Raw genomic sequence first — 26384 nt, 5'->3', positions numbered from 1 at the left:
CTGTCACAGACTAGAGGACCTTGGCAGCATCTGATGAATCTGGTAATAAAGCAGATTGGGCTTGGTATTAGAAGGAAACAATCCCCACACACCCCATGAAGAGTGGGAATGGGTTACCCTTAACCAGCACTCCTAAAGAACAGCCATTTGCTAACACAAGTTAAAACAGACGTAAAGCTGCAGCTAGTGCTCATCTTCCCTTTTTTTTCATCCTGTGATCTCTCAGTGGTTGTGCAGACCATTCAAACAGTCCATCATTAGATGTCAATAAGGGTTAGGCTGGCTGCTGAACTTCCAGATGAGGCAACAAAGCAGCAAGAATAACTTTTTTCCCCACCCATTTTTCCATGACACACTGCAAACGCCTACTAGGTAGAACAAGGACATAAATGAACTTTTTTTTTTTTGACCGACACAAAAGTTGCAGAGATAAAGTTAGGAGAGAAAACTCTCTTTGGTCTCATAGTACAATGGATGCAAAGCAAACAGGTTTCCTGAACTTTTTATGATTTCCAATGAATAATCAAATACATTCAAGCACTCTTACATAAATGTCTTTCTCAAATGCAATAATTTTTAATTTTTGGTACAAGAGACTGGGATCCCAATCTACCTATATACAAACAGCACAGAATTACAAAAAGAAAGTTTATCTAAGTCAAATTTCTTAATTTTTATTAAATTCAAAACTGCAGGAAAAAAATCACAAGTTTCTAAGTACAAATAAAAACAAATCGGCTAAAATAAAATAGTTGTCAAATTAAAACTCATTTCCATAATTTTCCCCTCCTTGCTATTGCCCACAGTACCATCAGAAATCCTATAAGCACTTTAGAAATTGATTTCATCTTATCAGTATGATAGTAAACCGAAAGTTTACTATGTAAAAAAGCAAACCTTTAGGCACAAGGTGGCAGAAGACATAAGCACAAATATCAACCACGCTTCCTTACATTGTCAGTTGAAATCCAGGTGTGCTAAGGACCTGCATGGTATTGTATTCAAAATGTCAGAGCTTACTCAGTGAAATAAAGGCTCATCTTTTATTTATTTATTAAAATGTTAACAGTTTGCTGTGTCTTTTTTCCTTCTAGAAAACAGAGAGAAGCTGTTTAAGTCAGCGGTATACTTTACTGGTCAACGCCAGTGTTCTGGCTAGAAGAGTGGCAAAAGTGACAAGATGGGTTCCAGCACCAGAGAATGAGAAGCAGAGAAGCTGTAGTGTGAAAAAGACTGGTTCATACTTGTGTTGCCAGTGTAATTAATAGTTTGACGACCACCTGCTAAGATAGCATGACAAACAGTCACATGCTATTTGAAGGTATCAGCTGCTCTCCCAACAGAGCAGTGATCAAGGTGAACAACTAACATCTGCTGCTTTTCTAACTACACCTAAAGGAACTGTCAAACTGAAAATTAAATCTTAACAAAATTAAAACAAGTGTTGTTCCATAGTCCAGATTCTACCTTTCACCCTTCATATGATACTTGCCATTCTAATAACAGGTGCAGTTCCACTGTCATTCATAAATACAAAATTTTATTTGCACTTCATTAGTTTAGAAAGACCACAATGTTTTTCAATACCACAACATTCAGGACACACCAAGTTATTCAAATATGTAACTATTGATTTACCACAGCTAAACTAAACAGTGCATTTTAATAAAAGATATACCAAAGATATAATTCACAAATTCATTATCAGACCAAAACCTAACACAGTATTTGCTTGATGGGAATAATTTCCATCATTAGGAAAGAAAATAATTTTACCTTAGATTCCCTTCCCCCCAACCCTACAGATGTCCAGACAAATACACATATATATTCCTTACCACAGGAAAATGTATCTTTTTTTTTTTCTTTTAAGAATTTGTCTAGGACAGCAGCATTGCTTTTTATACCTTCTTTTAGAACTTGAATATATCTCCATTCTTCTATTGAAACTTAATGATTCTTGCAACCAAGTTTATGCTTACGCAGAAAATTATATATGCTATCTCAGAGTACAATCTTAGATCTGCACCAGATGTGATGTCTTGGTACACAAAGAAAGGGTGCAGCATTAAACAAAATAAATAAAAGACTGCCAAAAAATTAAACTTATCTTTTCAATAAATCCAGTCAGCAGAGGATGCCACAGCCAAAAGTGTTTTCACTACATTAAAAGGAAACATAATGCTGATTATGGAAGCTTTGTACATAAAGTCCTCTGTTTTTAAAAAATTTGTCTTTAAAATAGTTAGCAAAGCACCATATACTTATCTTCATACCAGAAGAGCTTCTGCCTGCCTGTTTATAATAACAAAGAACTATTACAACGTTTATGTCAAGAATAGGTATAGATTTAATTTTTCCTCCTCCTCGACCGGAAGTGTGGTAAACCCCCCACCGACTGTACAGTATTTATAACACTGGGGCAATGAATGAAACATCATTGTGAGGGAGAGGGGTAATAATTAAATGTTATAGCTGAATCCTACATAGGATTACATATTTGCATATTTACAAGTTAGTGTGTAGCTCTGACTCGAATAACAAAGTGCAACGAGAAACTGCCGAATGATTGTAGTGCAGAGTAGTACAGATACTTTCTTTACCCTCCTGCTCCTATTTTTCACTCTGTATGGAGTAACAAGTCAACAGCAACGGACATGTGGCCTTGGAGGAGGCAGTTCTGGTGGGATTTCTGGCTCTGGTTGCAGGGACAGGATACTGTTGGACAACTCATTTCTTATAACATCCAGTGGCATCTTAAAGAAAAGAAAAATCATCTGTGAACAGTCATCTGCACAGAACTCAGCAAAAAGAACTCGTTTCAAGAGTTCATTGTCAGCCAAAGCCTTAATTCAAGGATCTTTTGGCTTGTATGAGTGAACTACATTTGAGTAAACTGTGTCAAGAACTTCTTTCAGAAAAAAGTTACAAGGCATTGGTGCAAATAAAGCCACTTCCTAAACTAATTACAACAAACCACAACAGAACTGCCCACAAATGAAAGCAGGCAAACGTAGTCAGCTGCTGATATATACTGAAGTTATAGCAAAGAGAAAGTTTAGCAAATAGGAGCAGATGTTTACCAAATTCAAAAGCAGTATTTATTAACAAAAGTGTTCAGCAGAGTCTGTGAACTACCTCACGCCCACTGTGTATTAATCAAAAATTTCACCTGACTCTGTGCACTCGCCCTCTATGTCCTCCCAACAAGTATCAGCAGTCACTATTTAAACACTGACCATTTCTGTGGTCAGAGGTGCCACCACCTGAATATTTTACCTTTTTCAGAATGTCATCAACAAGTTTTAGAAATATTTCATCCACATTAAAATTATCCTTGGCACTTGCTTCACAGAACCGCATCCCAGTTATTTGCTGTGCAAACTGATGGAAAAGAAAATAACTACATGAAGATATGCACAAATAGCAACAAACAGCAAAACAAACACTCCTCATAAAACCTTTAAAGAAAACAAAACCCACAACTTTCCTCAAATCTGTGACTAAAGTCTAATTCAATTAATAATTCTGAATCTCTAAGGTACAGCAAATATTGCCACATGTACATAATTTTCACTTAAAGTCTGTTTACTGGAAAAGTGTGCTGCATTTTTCCAGACTTAAATCTGAGAAACTCATGTCTTCAGTTGACATGATTGTTGTAGATTGCCAAGAAGTAGGAACTTTTCACTCAATCTTATTATTAAAATTCAGAAAAGAGAAATACAGATGTAAGAATTAGCCTTGACTCTCTCTAACAGATGACAGGTAGCTGAAGGAAAACGTTTGTGTATGTCAATACTGATGGTGTCCTGATGAAGATGGTGCTATGAGGGTCACACTAAGACATATCCTCTCGTCAGGTTCCTTACCACTTTGGGAGTTGGAAGACAACAAAAGAAACATTAAAATAAAGGTGAGCTAAGTAATCAAGCAGGACTGTTGCCTGTCCTAAGATACTACTGAAAAGCAAACGTTTGGAAGAAGGCTCACAAAGATGTGCTGAGCATCCATGAGTCACATCTCCACTAAATCCTCTTTCAGAGCCCAAAAAGGAGTATCCCCTGCACTACTGTGTAGTGCAAGCCAACTTGTAGTTTACTCTTTCTTTAGATCAAAGACATGCTGCTCCAACAGCAACACATATAACTGCACATTCCATAGAAGTAAATACTATATGGATTTTGACAGAACGCCACCACTCTCAATATGCTTCTTAGGTTTAACAGTCTGAACAAGATTAGCCATGGACCATCAGCAGCAACTCCACAGCAGTTTTGCTTCTAATAGTAACTAAGAATTTGGTTAGACCTGTTCTTACCTTTTCTCCCTGCTGTCGAGTAATCTCTCGATCAACTTCACAGTCCAGTTTATTGCCAACTAATAGAAGCTCTGCATCTTCTGAAGCATACTGCAATTAGAACATTTTTAATGAACTAAATCTAGAAATGTAAAGATTTCGTAATGTAAACACAACATGAAAAAAGGGCAATTTCTCTACTAAATAAGGAACCACACCTACACAGTTTATATGCAAACGTTCTCCCCAAATGGTATTTCAAAAATTTTCAACTTCAGTTTTTAAATTCCATTTTTAAAGCAAGACTTTAGAACTAGCTGTTCTAGTTTATCTAAGAATGAACAGAACGACCTTATTTCACAGACAGGAAATAAAACTAGCCCCCAGTGAACAGGCAAATGAATAATGTAACAGATTTCCATTGAGACTTACAACTGGGACAATTCTAGTTCAAGGAAGTGGGAATGGACAACCATTTTGCAATATCAACACATTAATGTTAAATCCTGGCTAAAAGAATCTGGTGAAAATTAGTCAGCATTAGTTTAACAATCCTATATCAATGCTGTCGAAAATCTTACGGAGTACTTTTGAGGAAAAATATTGCTTCTTATAAAAACTACATAAAAAGAAAATACTTAAGGCCTACCTTATCAATCATTTTCATCCATTTTGGTAAATCATCAAATGTTTCCTTCTTGGTGATATCATACACCAAAATAATTCCCTTGGCACTTCTGTAATAAGCTGAGGTAATGCTGTTGAATCTCTCCTGACCTGCTGTGTCCCTACGAAGCAGCAGCAAACATTGGCACAAATATTTCACCAATTTGCAAAGTACAGGATAACTTTGTTTACATTTTAATAAAAACATCCCCACACTCGTTAGACTCTATCTCCAACTTTTCCTTCTATAGGTGTGAATTTCAGGAAAAAAAGATATAATGGAGCAGCACTTTCAATCATAGAAATTTTTGTATCAGAACTACTTATCCCATACTAACTTCACCTAGAAAGGCCACCGAACAGTTCTACATGTGTCTGAGAATGAAGCCGTCCAATGAAAATGCACCAGCAGATGAAGCTGGTTTTGTGTTGTTGGGTTTTGTTTGTGGGTTGTTTTTGTTTGTTTGTGGGGTTTTTTTGTTTGGGGTTTTTTTTGTTTGTTTTGTTTTAATAGCTCTGAAAAAAAAAGAAAAAATAAATGGATACATGCTTATCAAACACAGCCAGACACCCAACTATAAAATAAGCAATGCACTGATCACTATGATTTGAGCTTTCAGAGCCTTTTTGGATCAACCACAGCAGTTCAACCATGGTTCTAAAACTAATGCTTCTGGCAGAAGTGAATGAAAAGAGTAAGCAACCACTATGTGATATGGCTTTTGAAAGCAGATACCTGGCTTTCACGCTTACATCTACTAATGCAGGTGTTCAAATAACATCTCCATTCTCATTTTCATCACTGTAGGCATTTCAGACAAGGTGTGTTTACGCTGAAGACTATTTTCCAGCAATTACACCATGTTGCCTGTACTAGCTATGGCTTATGTTCCAAAGTAGATGAGACAGAAGGGTTATTTTTTACTGAACCATGAAAACCTGTGAACTGCTTTTAATCACATCATCAAGCCTACTTACGGAAGATTTTTGACAGTTATACTAAAAAAAGTAGCTGGTGCATAACCCTAAGTCTTAAAATGTGACTGGTATTACAGCTGGAAAGTAAGTTATGTGGTGCTCCAAAGCAATCAAGCATTTGCTGCTTGAGTTCAGCCTCCAGAATCAGTGGATAATTTTGAAATTTCACTGTTAGAGCAAGTCAAAAGATGGACCAAAATTAAGAATGGGTGGGGGAAAAAGTGTTTGTGTGTGTTGGCACTCAAAAGGAACTCTCTTCAGCAGTCACATTTTAGACAAAAGGAGGAGGAGGATGAATTTAGGAATGAGATTAACAATGGAGACCTGAAACACTTGTTACCCAAAAAAAAAAAGTCATGTTCACAAAATGCCACATTCACTGTCCTGAAGAATTCATTCTTTTAGAGTCTATGCACAACAAGCACTAGAATAAAGTACCACAAAGCTATCTTGATCTTCAAAAAATCTTTAAGAATTTCAACTAAGCAGGCTTAAAAGTGGAGTAATTAACTTTCTTCTGAAATTGCCACAAGCGTACTTGATAGCAACAAATTTTTGCTAGTGATTTCACAAAGTAAAGCAGTGTCCATTCGAAAAAGATTTGAAACCTCTGCTTCATAGTCTGTGGAAAAATATTGACTAATACTTCACTGCAAGCCAATGGCATTGCAGGAAGGGTCAGAAGAGAACAATCACATCTGTTTGTATTTTATCCAAATCCCATTCTCTACTCGGAACTTCAGAATTACATTCTTACAAATCTTTGGGACTCTACAGAAGGTGAAAACAGGTAGCCTGTTTCAGTAAGCTCAAGCTCTAGTAGTAATTCAGACCAATTTTACATGGTTAATTGGTTGCTTTCTTAACACTAATGAGGCATTTTTATTAGAGCAATACAAGTTCTGGCAGCTGAAATTACATATGTAAGTATTCCTCAGAGCTAGTAATACTTACTTAGTTTACTTTCTCTTCTATTACTTCTTTGCTATGGTCAGATTTAATTTTTGAAAGGTCCTTTCGATGTTCAAGTCATGAAAAATTTAAAAATTCTAGTATGAACCGTTGATTTTCCACATATGGATAACATTGCTTTAGTACTTATGAACATACTACTCAGAATAAAGACCTTGTAGAGCAGCCCCTGCCATCTCTTGCTAATCCATCCTACTGACCAAGTGTATTAAGGATGGGATCCTTTTAGTTCCATCATTCTGTGCAGACACAACTAGATGGCAGGTGGAAAGGTGTATCTAATGTAGAAGAATGCATCAATTTTTAGCTTTGGCCAGAATGATGGGAAAAGAAAAATGATGCTTTTTTCATTTTGGTGGTTTTTGGTTTTTTTGGTTTTTTTTTTCTCCTCCCCTGGCCAGTCTTCTCCCTCTTCTCTGTGCCCCTACCAGAACACAGAACTAAAGGGGATATTTTAGACTCACCTGGCTGTGCCTTTGTGTCACTTCTAAGGACTTACAGCAACTCTATCTCTGAGAGGCTACCAGATCACTCAGTTCATACATTAGAAAAACAAAGAGGAAATAAACACAACAATGTTCAACTACCCTCCCTGAAGACTGGATAAGCCTAGGGGTAGGCGAAGGAGCCAATCACACAACATTGCACTGTTTCACTCCAGCTATCTCCAACTCCGCATTTCCCCATGCCTGCTGAGTACTGTATCTCCAAGTCTGGCCCTATCAGCCTCTCCTCACCCCACAACACTCTCAGGCTCTTTATAAGTTTATAGTATTCCCAGGCTGTTGCTCCTCTCAGCTCCTGTACCCCCACTCGCCTTTGTGTAGGTTGTTCACCCAAATATCACACAAAACTTGTAGGCTGGCTTGCTGGCTATTTGAGACACACCACATACTGCCGCCAGTTTAAAACACCCATGGACAGACAGTCTGGCTAATTACAGTGGATTGTGGTTGGCTGACTTGGCCTTACTTTAAGTCATTGATTTCCCCACACTTCAAGCAACCAATGCCTCTACTGATGCAGCAAGTTTAAATGAAACCAGTCAACAGGTTTCTGATTGTAAGCATGATAATAATTTCCTTTGAAAAATAGACAAAATTAAGATGAATTTGTGGTCTCTAACGTTACATTAACATTGTACTAGCCTTTAAATAGTAAGGTGAAAATTGAAAAACTATTTCTGCAATAATTTTAGAATGCAACCCCAAGGTACCTAAATAAGTTGCAGTTTGAGAAGAGTATCAAGTTGATCCTTCATGTGGAAAATCTCATCTGGTACCAGTTCCTATCTTATTTTTTCATGAAAATGTGCAGTAAATTCTTATAATATGGAGGGGAAAATTACCCTAATGCAGAGCTAATATTAAAAGCATATCGAACTTAAAACGCCTTCTTTCTTGTGCAGTGCTGGAGCAACTAAATTGGTTATATCATTTTTGTCGATGTATTACACTCCTGCAGCTGGAGAATTTTAGTAAGAATAGCTATTGAAGCACTAGTTGAATGCTGGAAGAAGAGTTAAGCACTATTTAACGGGGCTAACAGTATGCAATGTCATTAACTTTGTAAGTGATACTAAGTGCTGCTAGTTAATTATTTGCTCTGGTCAAAATCGACATAACATAATAAGACAGTTCAATTTAATTCAAACTCCAGAATTCCAAATAATAAATTACTACAACTTGATCAATGCTTTGGCATCACCAAAAAAAAAAAACCCCAAACAACAGATTACTCCTTTTTTAATGCTAAAAGCAGGTTTTGTTTTTTTTTTTTGATAAATTGTTCTAATGGAAAAACACTGGTATTTATAAATTGTAATCAGAAACATACAGTGTATGACTCCTTGACTATCTATCATCTGCAATAATAAAATCTCACTGCATGAGTTTTTCTGCTTCCAAAACAGAAACTAGACATCACTCCAAAAATACAAACATTACACCAAACAAAAGCAAATAAAGAAAACACACAAAGACCATTTTCAAGTGTTGACATGTCATATTCTCACTATTTAAGACTGCGTAAAGTACAATACAAATACAGTTGATCTTAATGAAAATAGGTTTGGATAATTTTTGCTTTACATAAATGTTCTCTCTAAACCAACTGCACAAAACAAACACATGGACAGACTCAAAACTGTCTTTGGCTCTGAAGTTTAATCAGTTTTTTATGACTGGTGGTGTGAAGTGGCAATAGAAAGGAAAATTTTTAAAACACATAAAATTTTAACACTAATTTAACACTTTCACATCCTCTGTGTTTTTACGGACCTTACAAGCAGTATTTTTAAAAATGTTTTAAAGTTATTTTCGAGGTTGATTCTAGTTGTCAAGCTGAGCTTTTTTCCTCCCATAAAACACAAATACAGTTAAAATCTTTTATTATATGAAATTATTTCAGAGGACCTGAACAGAAGGAACTATATTCTGTTATATTCCAAGATAGCTGATCTTTTCCTCAAGCTACTCCTCACCCCAGAAATTTTCCAAGACAATAACTGTCTATTAGAAAATGCCGAGCTGGCAGAATGTGAACTTTTTATGAGAAGGAACCAATTTAAACAACCTTCGGAAGTTTAAACAACCTTCAGAAGCAAATCAAGACTGCTTCCTTGCCAGGTGACTGGCTTCCTTGGCATTAAACCTACAGAAGTACCAGAGAGCCCCTCTGGCTCCCCAGCACAGAACTGGGTGTAGCGGTAGGGAACCACAGCTTCCAGCAACCAGGTCCTTTCAGAGGGGAAGCCAGAAGTGAGAGCTGCTTGTGTCAGCCAAGTGCCCAAAAGACCCAGGTAAGAGGGCAAAGTCAGACACACTACTGTCCTGCTGAGCAACTGCTGGCACACCTACGCCTCAAAGCATGAAAGGGGGGTTCCTATTATTTTGTCTAGCAAGCTTTGGAAAAGCACTGACTGATTCACAGATGCTTGGATTCACTTGGACACTTATGCTATCCAATAGTTGTGGTTACTTTACCCCACAGCCTGATCTGCATCCGTGCATATTTCTCACAGAATATATGAGCTTGTTTCAGCCATGAACTGCAATCTGGAAGCAAATTTACTGCATTTACTACCTCCGGCAGCCCAAGACACACTACTACTGTTCCAGGTGGCACAGAAAATATGGGCACTACTGTGTGCTTTCAGTGCTGCTCTACCATTTCATAACCTAAGGAGCAGGATCATGCTCCTGTTATAATGTTTCCTGACTTATAGGAATAGGTAAGCTAGAGGTGAGAGCAGATGCCTCTGTGTTCCTTAGCGCACAGTATTCCATCGTCAAAGGGATACAAGAGACAAGTCCAATTTGTATACTACTCTAATAACAGTAGCAGGTGTGAAAGCTGCTTTCAAAAGGATGCTTTGCACACTTAACTGCTTGATACATGTTTGACTTGGTGTAAGTGTTTTACTTGGTAAATTGCTTTCCTCTTTTAATCTAACAATTGAAGTTACAATAAGGAGCTGAGGGAACTGGGGCTGTTTAGCATGGAGAAAAAGAGGCTGAAGGGGGACCTTATTTGTTCTCTATGACTACCTGAAAGGAGGTTGTGGCAAGGCGGGTTTTGGTCTCTTCTCCCAGGTAACAAGCGATAGGACAAGAGGAAATGGCCTCAAGTTGCACCAGGGAGGTTTAGATTGAATATTTGGAAAAATTTGCCCTGAAAGGTTTGCCAAGCCTTGGAACAGGCAGTGGTTGAGTCACTATCCCTGCAGGTATTCAGAAGACATGTAAATGTTGTGTGTTTAATGGTAGACTTGGTAGTTTTGGGTTTACAGTTGGACTCGGTCTTTTCCAACCTAAATGATTCTGTGATTCTATGATAATAAGAGTTTATAAATAGTCCCAACAATATACACAACATAATTCAGGATAAATTAGCAAAAGGAGTGCTTATCTAATTGCTTTTCCAAAAAAATAAGTATGTCAAGACAGTTTTAAGGATTAAGTATAAGAACAGCATTTTAACAGGCATTTTTAACAGCTACTGTTGGAAAGAAGGTGACACTTACTGGCAGAATGTTGTATTAATGCATTTAATCATATTCTAAAATACTACCTTTTTATATTGTATTTTCTGCACCATTTCAGCAGGGCTTCACACAGGAGTAATGGTCACATTTTAGCAACCTATCAATTTTCAATTTTAAAAGTTTCCTAGATACTACTAGCATATTCTCAATATGTGGAAAATAATGGTTTAAACATGTCTTTCCCAACAAGACATCTTTCCTATAAAGTATTTATTCAACATGAAGAAATTGTTTAATAAGTTTAGCACATTTCATAGTAAGAATTCATATCGGGCATACAGTAGCATCTCCATATCAGAATTTTTTGTTACCTCTGTCAGTTCCAGAAGACCCTGGCTAACAATTGCTGGCTCAACTGCCAGCCTTGTGGTCACAGGTTTCCAAACAGGGACAGATGATGGATGAAGACATGCCACTAACATTGAAGTGTTAGGTGACTGATGATACCAAAGATGAAGCAGCAGTTAATGCAGAGGGAAGCAAGACAGACACATGGTGTGACAAACAGAGTTGACGGTGACCTGCCAAGAGGAGTTAGTAAGCTGAATTTACTACATCCATGTGATTAATGAGAAACCACCAGAATATCCCAAAAGTCTAACAATGAGTATATTTAGAGGTTCCTCCCCACTATGAATTGTTAGCAGCTTTAATAGTTTAACTACAATGCAAATTATGCATCATTATGCACTGTTAATAAACCAAAGCTAAGCTTCTACATAGTAGTATGTAAGATTAATGTACAGAACATAGCTGGTTTATTCTCTCATAATAATGTTTATGTATTACTTTGTTTATTACTTTGCAAAATGAAGGAGCTCTTAAGCTCAATAATTTCTAAACAATAAAAACTGTATTTATTATTGACATGGAGAATCGTTATCAGAAAACATGTAAACTACTCCAGAAAGGAAAAACTTAGCTCAGACTTTGAGCATTCTGTCATAGGACATTGGTACCAGTTAAGGTATAGTCTTTTTTGTATGGGATCATATTACTTCTCAGTGCTGTTTAGAGTGGATATAATTTACTTAGTCTTGAATGCCCGATACTTTAAAGTTCTTCAACATAGTTCCAAAGAGACAGCACTACCTATACCAAGTTTTAGAAAAACAGTTTAGAAAACACTTTACAGTTGTTTTAGAATTGTTGTCACAATTAAGGTCAGTTTTAAACAGTCCAGAAAATAAAATAAACCAAAACCAACAAACCAACAACAACAGCAGCAAAGCGTACTTTTAAATACTGCCTATTTAACACAGTCACCTTTCGTTGTTTGTAGAACTGTTTCCTACGTAGATGTCATTCTTCTAGGAAAAGGGGCTTGAGACCTCTGTGATGCATTAACATTTCAGTAATTACATTCATGTCCTATTTCTAACTTTATCTCCCTTTCTTCCCCTTTCCCCTCATGAAAATCTACGAGCTATTTGGTTTTGCTTAAGTCTTATGGGAATGGCAGAGAGGAGGAACAGGGTAAGAGCTAAACCAGCTTATTACAGTTAATAGTATTAGACAAGCATATTAATTCATGCTAGAACATAAAAATTAAAACATACTGCTGGTTGCACATTTGTTTTACTTACCAGATTTGTAATCTAATTTTCTTTCCTCTTAGCTCTACTGTTTTGATTTTAAAATCAACACCTATAAATAAAATACAGTAAACAGAAAAGGAGGAATAAGAAGCAAAAGTAATGAGGGTGTATTTTCTTTTCTTTTTTTTTTTTTTTTTTAATAATTGTAGTATCAACTTATAACAGTAAGGGTTTGCACCACTACGGGTCACCTTAGGAGCATCACGGGGATTTGACAGCCACTACATAGTCAGTGAGCCATCCAGTTTGGCAGCATCACGCCATAAACCTTCCACTTTGTGCAACACTTCTAGCAGCAGGTAAACCCAACGGAACAGTAAAACAACAGGCAGGGTATGTTTGTTTCTCCCCTATTCACCTTGACTATCAAGGACAAGCTTGCTCTCCCTCCAACTGGCACAGATGCCCTGGAGGCGTGGAGCGAACCAATCCCTCCACATCAGTTTTGGTCTCTGTTAAGAGGGAACAATACACATCTGGTTTCCAAGCTGGATGCTTAGCTTCTGTAAAGCGCTTTAGTAGAAGTGCTGGAATAGTGGCTGGTTTATGAAGTTTGTCAGCACTGTCACTCTTAATTCCTGCAAATATTTATTAGCAATCTGCTTAGATTTAGAGAAAGTATTTGACTTATATAATTTCTTTTATACCTGTATGGTACTTTTATCCATCATCTCAAAACTCCAGCCGTATTTTGAATGCATGCTAAATATAAATATAAGATAAAACCATGAAGACCTTGTTATACAGAAAGATTTTTCTTCTATGAAAAAAAAAATCCCTATGCTGGCCATCAGCACGTAAGACATACTATGGTCAAACAATACCCAGACACAAAAGATGATCACCTCAATTACAAGAATATTTCAGGGTATAAATGTTCTACAATATCACAGCATTTGTAGATTGTGAACCTGTTGATTTTAGTATATATGTGTATGAAGATTTTTGCTTCAGTTGTTTCTGAACATCATCCCTCCTAACAGTGTTAAATCAAATAGGGGGAAATAGACTAGAGAACATGGTTCAGATTGGTACACTTAAAACTCACACAAAAGTACAGAAGCATAGTGTGAAACACTTTCACTACTTCACATACAATTGTATAGCAAGGATAGGGATGAAAGTGAAGAGGAAAGAGAATTTTATTTTCCCTAACTACACATTTTCCTAATGTCTACCCTTGGTAAAAACTGAGTGTCCCTGTTGATGTTAGAATCAAGACTGGATTGTAACTTTGACAGAAAGGACTGAACTTGGCCCTTATGCCAAGCTTTTAAAAGCTCCTAAAAATTTAGGTAGAGGGAAAAAAAGTGCATTTTACATCCTGAAAACCAGCTACACACTATTGACTTGACATAAATTTCAAAATGTTTTAAAGACAGTTATGTCTGTAAAGTTGTTGATATGAGACACTAAAATGGACTAAGTTTTAAAAAACTAGATACAGTTTACTAGTTGAAATATAAAGGATACAATCAATTCTATTTTTATCTCGCAAAACAGGTTGCCACTGTTCAGCTAGACTAAATAAATGGAAGGATCACTGATCTTCATTCTCCTTAACAAACATCCCTTTAAACAGCTTGCATTTGCACATCACATTGTGATAAAAGTACTGGTTATCACCATAACATTTGTCCTCCTTCTCCGTGTCCTTAGAAGTGTCTAGCACACTTATTCACCAATTCTAGGAGAACTATTCAGGACGTATGATGCCTATACTTCATTTACTAAAATGTATCCCATTCAAACCCCAGTCAGGTTCTTAGGCAGTACAGCAACTAAAGAGTTAAACTGATTTGTACTACAGTCTACAATTTTAATGGCAATTTTAAACTATTCACATGCAAATTGAAAAAAAAAAATAGAATGATTAACATTTCAGAGCATTTATTAATCCTAACATTAAGAAATATTTTCTACTCTTTTGAAAAACCACCATCTGTGTTAGTGTAACAGCAGAAGAAAGTGAAATGGTCCAGCTATGCTCTACTATCCAAAATATGGGAAATAAGAAAAGAATTACAAGAATTCTATTACTGAGATTTTTTTTAAAGAGACACACAACCATTTCTACTGTTATAAGCCTTCTCTACATAAATGCATTTAGACTATGAGATACAATTGCCTTAATTGTCATAGCTTTGTCTACAACAAAGACAGGAACTTTATTTGCTAAGGATATAGTAGGTATTAACTGAAATTGCTTCAAATCTCTCTTTTCTTAAGGAAGTTTGAATTAATTGCCCACATGTCTCAACCCCAATTCCCAATCCTGCCATTAACTCCTACACAACATAGCATACCATTTGCCAGTCATCTGAGAACTCAGGTTAAAACAAAAAATAATCTTGCTCTTCTCTCCCACAGAAACGTAAGCTGAAAGAAGGTGGGTATACAGGTGGGTATACTTGTCTTAGGCTAACAATTACACTGGTAGAGGAGCTTGATCTGAGCAGAGAGAGAATACAGCTCTGCTGTGTGAAAAAAAAGCCCCACTGTCACACAACAGAAGGAGTCTAAACCATTTCTGATCCAAAATTGTGTAATAAAAGCCATCACAGGAATTTCATGCAAGTTTCACCAACTCCACCAAAAAATATTTTTATTCCTGTAGAAGTGGTTTATACACTGCTGTTTTACACAAACCACAGAACAAAATGGTTTTGTTGTATTTTTTAAAAGGAAAAATAAATAATGAACTATAGAGAGAAAAACCACCTGTTGTAACAAATTTTCAACTTGAGACTTACTGGGACTAGCAGGCACAACGTATGAATGAAGTAGAAAAAAGCCCACATATTAAAGAGATGGTTTAAAAATATGTTAACAGCATGCTTATTTCAAAGGCAGATCTTTCTATCTTAAAGTGAGACCATGAAACATTTCCTCTCTGTCAAATTCTGCAATGAACAGTGCAAACCAGTAACAGTTTTGGAAATGCAGATTCTTCTACAGAACTGTTTGAATCATTTAACACTTAAGTCAGATAGCTTGCCAGAACTAAACAAAGGTTGCTCAACTGCTTTTTATAATCAGTAATGTTCTGCAAGCATCAACACAATACCAAAAGCTTCATGTATGCCAATACTGAAAATTTGGCAACTTCTCTTTTGCACATGAAGAAGCAAATTCCTAAGCCTGTCAGGTTTCATTATCATGTTTCGCCATAGACCTGCCAAAGGTAGTGCTTTGAGTTTACATACAAATTAGTAATTTAAACAGCAACACAGTAATTTGTTTTCCACTTGAATTTCGAGTATCATCTTGAGTTAAGAAAAAGTTCAATGAAACACATTACTTAGCTTGATTAAAGTCAATGAAAATATCTCAATGAAGTTTTGCTATCCATAAAATTACTCCAGCTATTAAAAACAGGATGAAAAACTATTAATGTTCTCTGAAAGTCAGTCAGAAAACTAATACTTTCCATTATAGATAACAAATACTTATTAGTCACACATGACATTCAGAGTTACACAACTGCATCTTTTCACTGTTTGTACTTGCAGCTGTAGAACAGAAGATTTGGACTAACTGCTGAAAACTCCCATTCTTCAGCAAAATAACTGCAAACAACTCTTTTAAGTATCTCTATTTGGCACAGGATAGAGAAGGTATTAAGTCTGCTCTTAGAAAATGGTGTTTGGGTTTTTTTTAAGTGCTTTGTAATACTTCAATCCATACAATGTTGATGTCAGCAACACTTGACAAATTCTTTAAAATCCTTGATTTGACAAACTCTTAATTTACAGTTGCTCTAAGCAGGATATATGTTTCTCAGTCTTGTTAAACCTAATTCTAAGACCTGTTAAGTAGAGGCAAATTGTCAGAATTTTTCAAGTTTCATGATGTTTGTAATGATAGTTGTAGTTGTAGTCCTTACTACTCCTGTAAGCCAGATCCCAAAACACAACTAATACCCAAGTTTAACAAAATTGTGCATTTGTTCTGTGTTCAATCCCACTAGAGGCTACTTGAACCTATACAGCTGCATGAACAGTGATGTGCTAAGACACGTGGACTGTCAGAAGGACTGGTATACCACTCTACTAGCACAGCTACACCAAGTTCCCCACCGTGTGCCTCCAGTTATGGCGGGTATCGCCTGAAAGGATGTCAACACCAGCTAGCACAAGCCACTTAAGCATCTTGTGTCCTTAATGATGCAAATAGAACTGAGGGCATGGGTTTATATACAGTTCAACAAAACAGAAGAATAAATAATTACTGTCGACAACTGCATTAAATCTGAACAGCATGTCTTACAAAAAGCAAGAATTTTAGAAGGCTCTCTTCAGCTGCTACAACACCATCAAACTATTGCTGGTTCGCATGCTACCTAGTTTGCATTTTAAATGCCTGCTGGCTAATTTATTGTTAATGAATAACCAACTGTATCCATGTCAGTGGAGCCAACAAGTGCATGTGCTTATGATCATACTGAAGTGTGCCCTTTGCCAGGTCACAGTGATGTGAGGGGAACCCAAAAGGCTTATCACAATCTCCCCTCCAATTACAAATTCAGCCTTCTGTCCACGCATCAGGCTTATATGGACCACAGGCAATCAGTGCATTCAGTTTTCCTAAAATCATTACACTTGCACCATTAGTAAATCCAGATCACCACCTGTCTTTTTATGATTTAAAGGTGTGCATTTTGAATGTCAGAATTTGACCCCCATTTTTCTCTGGAAAGGTTTGGTTTTTTTTTTCCAATAATCCAAGCAGACATTCCATACACATATAAAAACTAATGAAAAAGGCACAGAAATAGCCTTTTAGATCTCAGCCTCTAGTTTGAGTTTCTGATTTTTATGTGTTGAGCATTTCAAAATATACTTGCCCTACCACTTCGAACTGCAAATGAGCTACTGCCCTTTCCCTGCAGGCCAGATACACATCAAGTAAGGCATTCACTACAGCAGCACTTATGTGGTGTGTGTAAGGTAAGATTATTAGGTAAGGATTTTTGAAGTTTTATACAAAGCACATTGTTTTTGTTAATAGCACGTGAACTTCAGATTAAAAATACGCTTCATGCAAATGAGAACACCTATTATGACGTGCGCTCAACTGAAACTGTTTTTTTTCCAGGGAAAATAAAGGGCTAGTAGAATAGAAGGGGTTTTTTAAAAGTATATTAAACACCCTGTTAAGCAAACTGTCTGCACTCCTTTCAAAAATAAACAGCCTCAAAGGAAAGAAAACAGACACTCAAAATAGAAGTGCAGTAATGAAGTTCTAGATAAGGGCAAGTCGGTGAGGGTGATGTATCTTGTCACTGAACCAAACTTGAGATCGTTCCAAACTTGAGACTGAAATCCAATTAAAATGGAGTTTAGCCTAGAAAAGATTATAGTATATTATTTTCCTGCCCCAAACAGGAACTAAAAGTTAACTATGAAAGCACAAACCGAAACACACACATCTGGGTCTAGCCTCTCTCTTTAAAGCTAAAAGAATTAGTTTAGAAATAAAGAGTGAAGAAACTTCTTACAACGCATTTTGCATTTATGTTTTCAATACCTTTCCCCCCCCCCCACTAAGTGCCAGAAAAAGGAAGTGGAAACTGTTTTGCTGAATGCACACAGTGACCTTTCTGAGGCCAAGATTTTCTGATAATAAAGTTAAAGGAAAAACTGGGAAAACAGATGCAAACAGAGCACAAAACCCCCCTCCAACTAAAATCAATTCCAATAGATTAAATTTGCAGAGGCCTGCTAGTGATTTGCATCAAAGCAATTCAATCACTGAAAAGTAATCAGACTGTATTTAAAGAAACACAATCAGTTTAAACAATCAGAGGTTGTATATTAATTAACCGTTAGAACAAACATATAATTCAAAGACCGCAACAGTTTATTTAATTTGGACATCTGACAGCATTATACAGACAAATTTTCTTAACTTCTGCTACAACTGATGACTGAGGTCACATGCTTCTTGAGGTAAGAACCAGCTTCGTTAGTCCTGGTCTGTTACTATATACAGTACAACACTTAGACCTATCCAGAAACTACCAAAGTCAATGAGAAGATGCTCAATAGCTTTGATACTGATTTGTACCATCTTGCTTGAGATGGGGGAAGCCAGCAACAACAAAAGGTACATGGCAGGGGAGACAAGAAGGTACAAAAACTGCTTCAATAAAAAACCAAACCCAAACACATTATATCTTATTTTAACTTAAGCTGTAGGACATGCAGTTAAGTTTAACATACCCTAAAGCAGAAATACCTCTTTCAAACTGCGTGTTACAAATTTAAAGATTTGGAAGATTAAGTATTAGTCAGATACGAGCCAGTTTGGGTATTATTTTAGAGGCAGGTAAAGCACGTTGTCCATAAAGCTTCAGCATGTAATTCTAGAATGATTGACATGCAGACATTTGAGAACTGCTTGCCTAAAATAAAAGTGTACCCATATCTCGACTGGCAACTGTGCTACAGACCAGAGTGGAACAGATAAACCAACAACAGGAAAAAAAAATTTATTAATATACATGTCATGACTAAATTTTGAAGGTGTAATTTAAATGAGTTTTTAGGAAACTAAGGTGATTTTTGCATGTCCAACATACAGCCTCTAAACATCCTGGATCGTTAGTACTTCCAAACTCCATGAGAATGGAAAAAGTTACCACTTCTTTACATTCTTGTGGACAGTAAATTACAGCCTTTCACAAAATGTAGGCTTTTGACACTATTTATGGCACAAAGTTCAAAGTGCGCACCAGAATTTTGATAAACAGAATGAGGTGGAAGGGGAACTTGGAAGGAATAAGAATCTCTGTGTCTTCTTGAACAAGTCTTAATTTCAAAACTTCTGATTACAGACAGGAAAATGTAGTGAGCTACTGGTCTACCACTACCTGACCTGAACAGAAAATTGAATGTGAAAAAAACCCTAAACTTATTTAATGAGCAGCACTATCCAGATTTTAAAAAGGTGGAATCTATTTCAAAATAAGGCTGAATGTAGTGTTTTGTTTGGGTATTAAGTTTCCCAATCCTTGGCATATCAGAAGAAATAAGTCATAAAGGTGTTGCTATATGCTGTTAAACAGTTGCAATCTTAACAACTGGAAATATTAATCCTCTTGTTTAAGGACAGCCTAGCGAAGATAGTTTACAAAGACTTCAGCACGTTTGTGATGGAAAGCACTCTAAAAATCCTGTCTCTTCCATTTTTTAGTATAGCTAAACTACAATTATTCTGCATAGTGCATGCACTATTTTCACTAAATGAACATTTAAGCTCACAGCTCCCTTAAAGAAATAAGAAAGTCCATAACCGAGACTCATACGGCCTGACTGTATTTCTTCCCTTTGCTACTGACGTGCTCAGCTGTTCACAGCAGAGACTGAGTTTGACAGCTGCATTCCACTCTCCTTGCAAACTAAACTCTGCATTCAACGCCGTTCAAGTGGCGTCTTCATTTTGCATGTTGTTTTACTTGTGCATTCTCATACATGTACTAACTAGGGTCTGGAAGGTGCTCTGACAGTTCTGTAGTGTTGATATAACCCAGTACCTAAATATTTCTATCAACTGAAGTTAACATCTAGTTTACAAATGAAGAAAACAAAGTCAATTTCATATTTACTTTTCTTTGCAAGCTCTTCTTAATTAAAATCGCCATACCTCCCCAAAACTCTGTTCCTGAACCCTGATAATCTGCATCACCTACCTACTACATATTCTTATTCTAGAATATAGTTTTGTTACCTTATGAGGATTGAAACGATTATGCACAGAAAACAATTGCTGACTACACCAAATGCTGTAAAATACACTTAGTTGACAAGAGGCAAACCATGACTTGCCAGGTGCTTTCGGTTGCTGTAATCTCTCATGTCAACCACAAGTGACTACGCTGCTCCTAAAGGTAAAACACAGCTTCCAGGCAACACAGGCTTCTACCACAAGTTGCATTTCCTAAACTCATGGTTACAGAACTGAAAACAAACAAGTTCATACATACTCCCTAACTATCTTAAGATTTTGTGTAAGTCAAAATTGTTTTCTGTGTGAGTTTCCAACCTCCTGCTCTTATATTTGCAGTTTGCCAAGTAAGTGCAGCACCATTAATGAAAATAATTGTTTATTTACACTATACCGCACTAGCCAAAAAGCCAATATATAAGAACAGATATGTATTAACACCCTGGACATGCAAGGATAAGAATGGTCGATTCTCACAGAAATACTTATCACTGACCAGAACTTTCTTCCTTTGTTTGTACAACAGCAAAAATTTCTCAGTCTGAGTTCAGAGCTGATTTTGTGTGTAAAGCAAGAGCATCTTTCTGCTATTTTGTCATGATGTGGTAAAGCAAGAGACACCTATTTCTACCTTTTCTTCCCTTTCCCCACCCCAACTAAGTTTTCAGTGCTGTCTTATGGAAGGGAAAAAACAAACTTAAAAAAAAAAATTAAAACTATCAGAAAGAGCCCACAGGCACATACAAGCACAGCAAACAGATAAATGCTGTTTCAGCAGATACGGAATGTTTTTCTGAAAATTTTATATAGATTGTTCTTCATCTCAGACTACATCAAGTTACTAAACTTGTTTACAAAACAATTTTGATTATGATTTACAGAAAAATTATTTTTCAAAGCCACATGCCATGTTTACAGTGCTTCTGAGAATAAATACTGAGTAGGTAACTGAAAAACTAAGGAGCAACTTCAAGGGCATTTCTGAAAAATTACTAATTAATACTTTCTAAATGAATAGGCTGATACTTTTAAGTTAATATAATTATGTTATATGACAAGCCTATGGGAATGGAACTTAACATTTATGTTGTTAGTCCACATTCTTTAAGGATAAGGAGAAAGAGGAAAGGGTTTGAATTGTGTCAGAACCCCCAAATATATGTATGCATATATATATTCATATATATGTATAACATATATATGTGTGTATGGATTAAAACCAGAAGCTGCCTTCTTTAAGATTACTCTGATAAAATATAAACCTAGAGTTTTCACTATTGCTATTGTTTATTTGATGGACACTAGGCATTTTGCATGGACATGGGTATTTAAAAAAGAACTGATAGAGAGAAGACTGCTTGAAAGAAAAACGCTACGGAGTGCTGTAAGCCTAATGAGTTCCCAACTTACATACCATCTCACACTAACATCAAAGTAAGGTGAAACAAGGTCAAAGAGTATTTCTGTGAGTCAAATGAGTCTTACACTGCAGTGCATTTACATGCCACTGATCTGGATCCAACAGGCTACAATTAGTCCAAAACAGATCACAGGTTGCCACATTTCCATCCTGATCCACAACAAATCTTTCCATTACAAACTTAGCTGAGTAGCTCCACCTGTGATTTTGCTTGTAAACCAGAACCGAAGAAACCTTTAGTGTTTACAAGTCCAACTGTAGTTTCCTGTGAATAGCTCTGACATTACCAAGGACAAGGCCTCTTTCCTGGGATGCTTTCAGACTTGGTGGAAAAGAGCCGAAGGATACAACTAGGCCTCAGAAACTTCACATATTAAGCCAGCATGTAAAAGAAAAGCCAAGAAGCTCAACTTTATTTGAGGAAGTGGGAGAGCCAGCTGTCTGAGAGGTGAGTCAGTGCAAGGCCTCAGGTTTGGGTGAGCAGGAACCTCAGGGTCAGAGATTAAAACCCAGAGAGAAGGGTAGTGCCCACGGCAAAATTAGGTAGACAGGAAATACTGCTGAGTACAGGAATTTTTAGATCTGTCATAGAAGAAAAAGAGAGGAGAGAGATTGGGAATGAGCTAAGATTTGGTGTACGCAGGTAAGACAGACAACTGTGAGACTTGGACAGATGCTGGGAAGAGAACAGAGAACTTTGACTATTAAATAAAGGGATTCTGATGAAAAAGAGGGTGAGACAGCACCATTTAAAAAAATTAATAGATAAATTATAACATCACCACTATGGAGATCTGAATTAAGATTAATTTCTTTCAGAATAAGAACTACTTGGGGTAGGGTAAGGAGTGGGAAGAAGCAAAGGTAAGCATTCTTCCTTCACTACCCATCCTTGAATCTTTTCACAAATGCGGCAGTGAGTATTTATCCACTACTTTTGGAAAGATCATCCTTTTTCATGCCAAATTCGTCATTCCTATTTTTAATTGTCAAGTCTGAAAAACCTCCAAGTGACAGTTTTGGGTTCTGCTCCTGTATGAATAATGCAGGTGCATGGGGGTCAGGTAACAAATCATAAACAGAGAACAAACTGTATTTAATAAAAAGATGTATATTTGTGTTTGCTGACAAAGCTAACATGATGCCAATATTACCCTTGCACAAGCATTATTCCATTATAGAAAAGAAGTTCCCATAACTCCTCTGGATTTAACACTGGCAAGAAGAGAGTAATTTTACATCACTGCAAATACAGAGGAACATATCTAAAAACCACAAACCATTAATAAAAATAGTTATAACCTAGTAGTAAGAACAAACATTCAGACCTAGCACATAAAATTGGAAACAGCAACATTATTTCTGACAAGCACATGCAAAAATCAGTAAACATTTGAGCATATTGAGTATTCTCAGTACTATGTAAACAGCAGATTAAGTAGACACAATATTCTATGCAACTAATTTAATGCCCAAAATAAATACATCAAAAGAATTTTAGATCAACAGCACATTGTGTGCCGTTACGAATAATGTGCTGAAATCTGCCAAGCTATTTTTGAACACTTTCAAAGAACTTCAGTATTTGAGACAAGACTGAAGACATGTTGATGTGTTTTTATTACAGAATTTACTTTACCAATCTGGCAATGTAGTCATCTTAAACTAGCACTAAAATTTTGTATCTTTCTCAATTGAATCCACACCTCCCCTTTTCAGCAGATACACTCCACTTTTCAAAGACACACCATTCTTATCCTAAACAGCACTTAGGGGCAGGAGATGGCCAAAGATTTTAGACATTTGTATTTCTTCCACTGTCAGAGACCTTCGAGTAGCCTGTACACTTTCATACAAAAGGTTAAGTGTTGAAAGTTGTTCTGTTTGGCCTACACTTCCACGGGTTTAGAATTAAATCAGAAAAGGGGGAAACCATGATCAAGGTAAGAGAGTAAATATGTATTCTAGCATGGCACTTAAAATACAGCTTCACTAATATAAGGTAGATACAACAAATTTTAGTTGTTTGTTTGGTTACATCGCCTTTTCAAATTTAATGCTGAGGTATACTCGGTTTACGAAGCTTCCCCTGGAATCAGATCAGTCACAGGGTTTTCAATAACATTTCAAAACACATTCTCCACTTGTAATTCTTGAAAACCACTGCAGCAAGTGGTGGCAAAGAAAGAGCTTTATGATTTCAACTGTGTATCAAAGTCTGACCTCAGGTCCTTTTGGAGTGTGGGTTATTTTCAATTTACATGAAATGTTAATAGCAGAGGTTACTTTTTCTTACTCTGTAGTGCAAAAAAGTAAGGTGCAAGATGACTGTGAAAAGCTCTTGATTTGGCAGTCAAAGGATCTGGGGGAATCTCAACAGCTCTCAAATTCAGTCAGAGGATCTTGAAAGAATGCCGTTACTGCAGGTCTTTCTAGATGTATTTTGGTAGAAGTTGTTTCCCTATGGTGCTTTATGTTGGCACACGTTGTACATCAAACATTATGTAATCCTCTGTCTAGCAGCATACCACATTTCTTTCCTGTTTCTTTTCTAAAATAAGGAAGCTTCTCTGCTTCAATCACTGTCTGAGTTATCTAGTAAATCAGTTTTGCTTACAAGGCACCAGCCTGGAAGTCTGGACTGGGGTCTAGAGCACCTCCTCTCACTTCTCAAGATTTGTATCAGGAAACTAACCCTAGCTACAGACAGCAGCCTGACCTTAAAGGAACCCTTAATGCTGGTCAATCTAAAGAAGATGCATGTGAGTTCAAAACAACATACAGACCTGGAGAATTTATAAATAACATATTTCACTATTAGCTCTACCTCCTCAGCTGTACCATATCTTTAATGAAATCTGTCCATCTACAGAAGTCACCAGTATTTATTAACTGCAACGTATCACTTGAGGATTAATGCTTCTGATACACTACCATTGTCTTTCTAACTTCTACAAAGTCACCAACTTCAAAACAAAAATATATTGACACTAACCGTGCTAATCTGCACTACCAGATGTTGATTTTTAGAGGACCTAAGAAAGAGTGAAATAACTGATAAAATACACGTAAAACTAAAGTGAGAGTAACTGTATACTGTTTTGACACAGGAAGACAGTTTTGAAGAGTAATAATTCGGCTTCTAAAATGCAATACAATCACTTTCCATCAGATGCTGTAAGCTTCCTCACATTCTAAGCTACAATTAATCTAAGCATACATACTTTCCAGTGACACAGACTTAACAAGCACCTTGCTGCAACACTCAGAGTTCAACTCCAAGCATAGGACTCTAACAACAACGCAGACTAACTTGCTTATTTTCCTCCTTTTACCCGTTTGTGTATCATTAAAAGACAGCAGGCATTAAATTACCCCCAAGATTCATACAGATGACTAAACTATGAATAAGACAGCATACTACAGAACTAGGAAGTTGCTCTCCAGTTAGCTGCGTGAAGAGCAAAACACACTGTGTGCTCAGGAGGTACTACTCTTCAAGAAGCAAAACATTAACTTCCTCAGACCTAACATCATGGCGGGGGTTTCTTGATGAAGGCTTAACAGCAATCTGGAGTTAATCAGACTATGGTTTGGAAGAGTGTTTGAAGTCCCATCGACTATGCTGAATGCACACTGTGCAACTTTTCAACTCCCAAAATACTTCTGTTTCCCTATACGCAACAACTAAGACTTAAGCACAAAACCTCGTTTTACCAACCACCCCTACTTTACTATTTTTTTTAACCTGTGCTCTTTGTCTTTAGTAAGGCTGAAACAGGATACCCAACACCTTCTCAAAGCGTGCAATGATAACTAGGACATCCATGATCTTCCTGACAAGAGATGGGAAGTTTGGCACCAAGGGCTCCCTTCCCACACAGCCCATGAGGTTCCCACTGTGGAAGTTCGAGGAACCCAGCAGGCGTGACTAAATCTCGGTCCGGAGGGCGGAAAGGGAACGGGGACCACCGCTACGCACCCTGAAGGGGACGAGGCCTGGGAGGCCCCGAGGGGACATCTCAGGCCGGCAGTCGGAGAGACGGCCATGCCTGCGGAAAGGCGGTCGAGGGTCCAGGGAAGGCGGCCGCCACACGGAGCCCCGCGTTCCCTCGGCCGGGCCCTGTGGCAGGGTGGGCACCGGGAGAGGACACCCCCCTCCGCCGGGACGGGACGGGCGCGGCCCGGCGGGCTCCCTTACCCACAGTGGACTTGCAGGCCTCGCAGAAGGTGTCGTCTGTGAAGCGCTCCATGAGGCTGGTCTTGCCCACCCCCCGCGACCCGATGATGATCACCTGCAGCTTGAAGTCGGCCGGGCGCGGCGGCTGCTTCCTGCGGCGGGACTGCCCCCCGGAGAGTGCCGGCGACCCCGCCGCCGAGCCCGCCCCGAGGTCCAGCCCGCCGCCCCCCACCCTACGCTGCGGCAGCCCCGAGCCCGGCTCCATCAGCGACGCATGCGGCGGCGCCGCGCTGGCGCCGCGCTCCCTCGCCGCGCCCCGCGCTCCCGCCCTCCCCGCCACCGGCGCCGACACTGCGAGGCAGGGGGAGGAGGGGGGCAGCGAGGACGAGACGCGGCCGCCGCCCGGCCCTGCGCCTGGCCCGACCCGACCCGAGGGGAACGGCAACACCAACACCGACAGGAACGGGAACTGCGCCGCCGCCGGGAGCGGCGCGCCC

At 37.9% G+C, this 26384-nt stretch overlaps 1 protein-coding gene across 1 annotated transcript; it reads right to left on the bottom strand.

Moving 5' to 3' along the window:
• Positions 1 to 752: 752 nt before the first annotated feature.
• On the bottom strand, positions 753 to 26384 carry RAB12 (RAB12, member RAS oncogene family). The gene is made up of 6 exons (XM_030489117.1): positions 25909 to 26384; positions 12548 to 12608; positions 4950 to 5088; positions 4322 to 4411; positions 3280 to 3384; positions 753 to 2756 (listed from the first exon to the last, which is right to left on the bottom strand). Exons 1-6 carry the CDS (start codon positions 26150 to 26152, stop codon positions 2643 to 2645), a joined length of 753 nt encoding a protein of 250 aa, XP_030344977.1. The 5' UTR covers positions 26153 to 26384; the 3' UTR covers positions 753 to 2642.

This window comes from Strigops habroptila, chromosome 1 (assembly GCF_004027225.2).
Source record: "Strigops habroptila isolate Jane chromosome 1, bStrHab1.2.pri, whole genome shotgun sequence".
In the NCBI taxonomy this organism is placed as follows: Eukaryota; Metazoa; Chordata; class Aves; order Psittaciformes; family Psittacidae; genus Strigops; species Strigops habroptila.
Note: the sequence above shows the minus strand (reverse complement) of the source record. Positions and strands in the feature narration are given on the sequence as shown.

What these genes read in the sequence shown, in the direction of transcription:
- RAB12 (XM_030489117.1), bottom strand. Translation starts at nt 26,152, where the DNA reads ATGGAGCCGGGCTCGGGGCTGCCGCAGCGTAGGGTGGGGGGCGGCGGG. An exon ending in AAAATTAGATTACAAATCTG is followed by an intron (nt 5,089 to 12,547) that starts GTAAGTAAAACA and finishes GCTGCTTCGTAG; the next exon opens with GGACACAGCAGGTCAGGAGA. An exon ending in TTGATGACATTCTGAAAAAG is followed by an intron (nt 2,757 to 3,279) that starts GTAAAATATTCA and finishes CTTTTCTTTAAG; the next exon opens with ATGCCACTGGATGTTATAAG.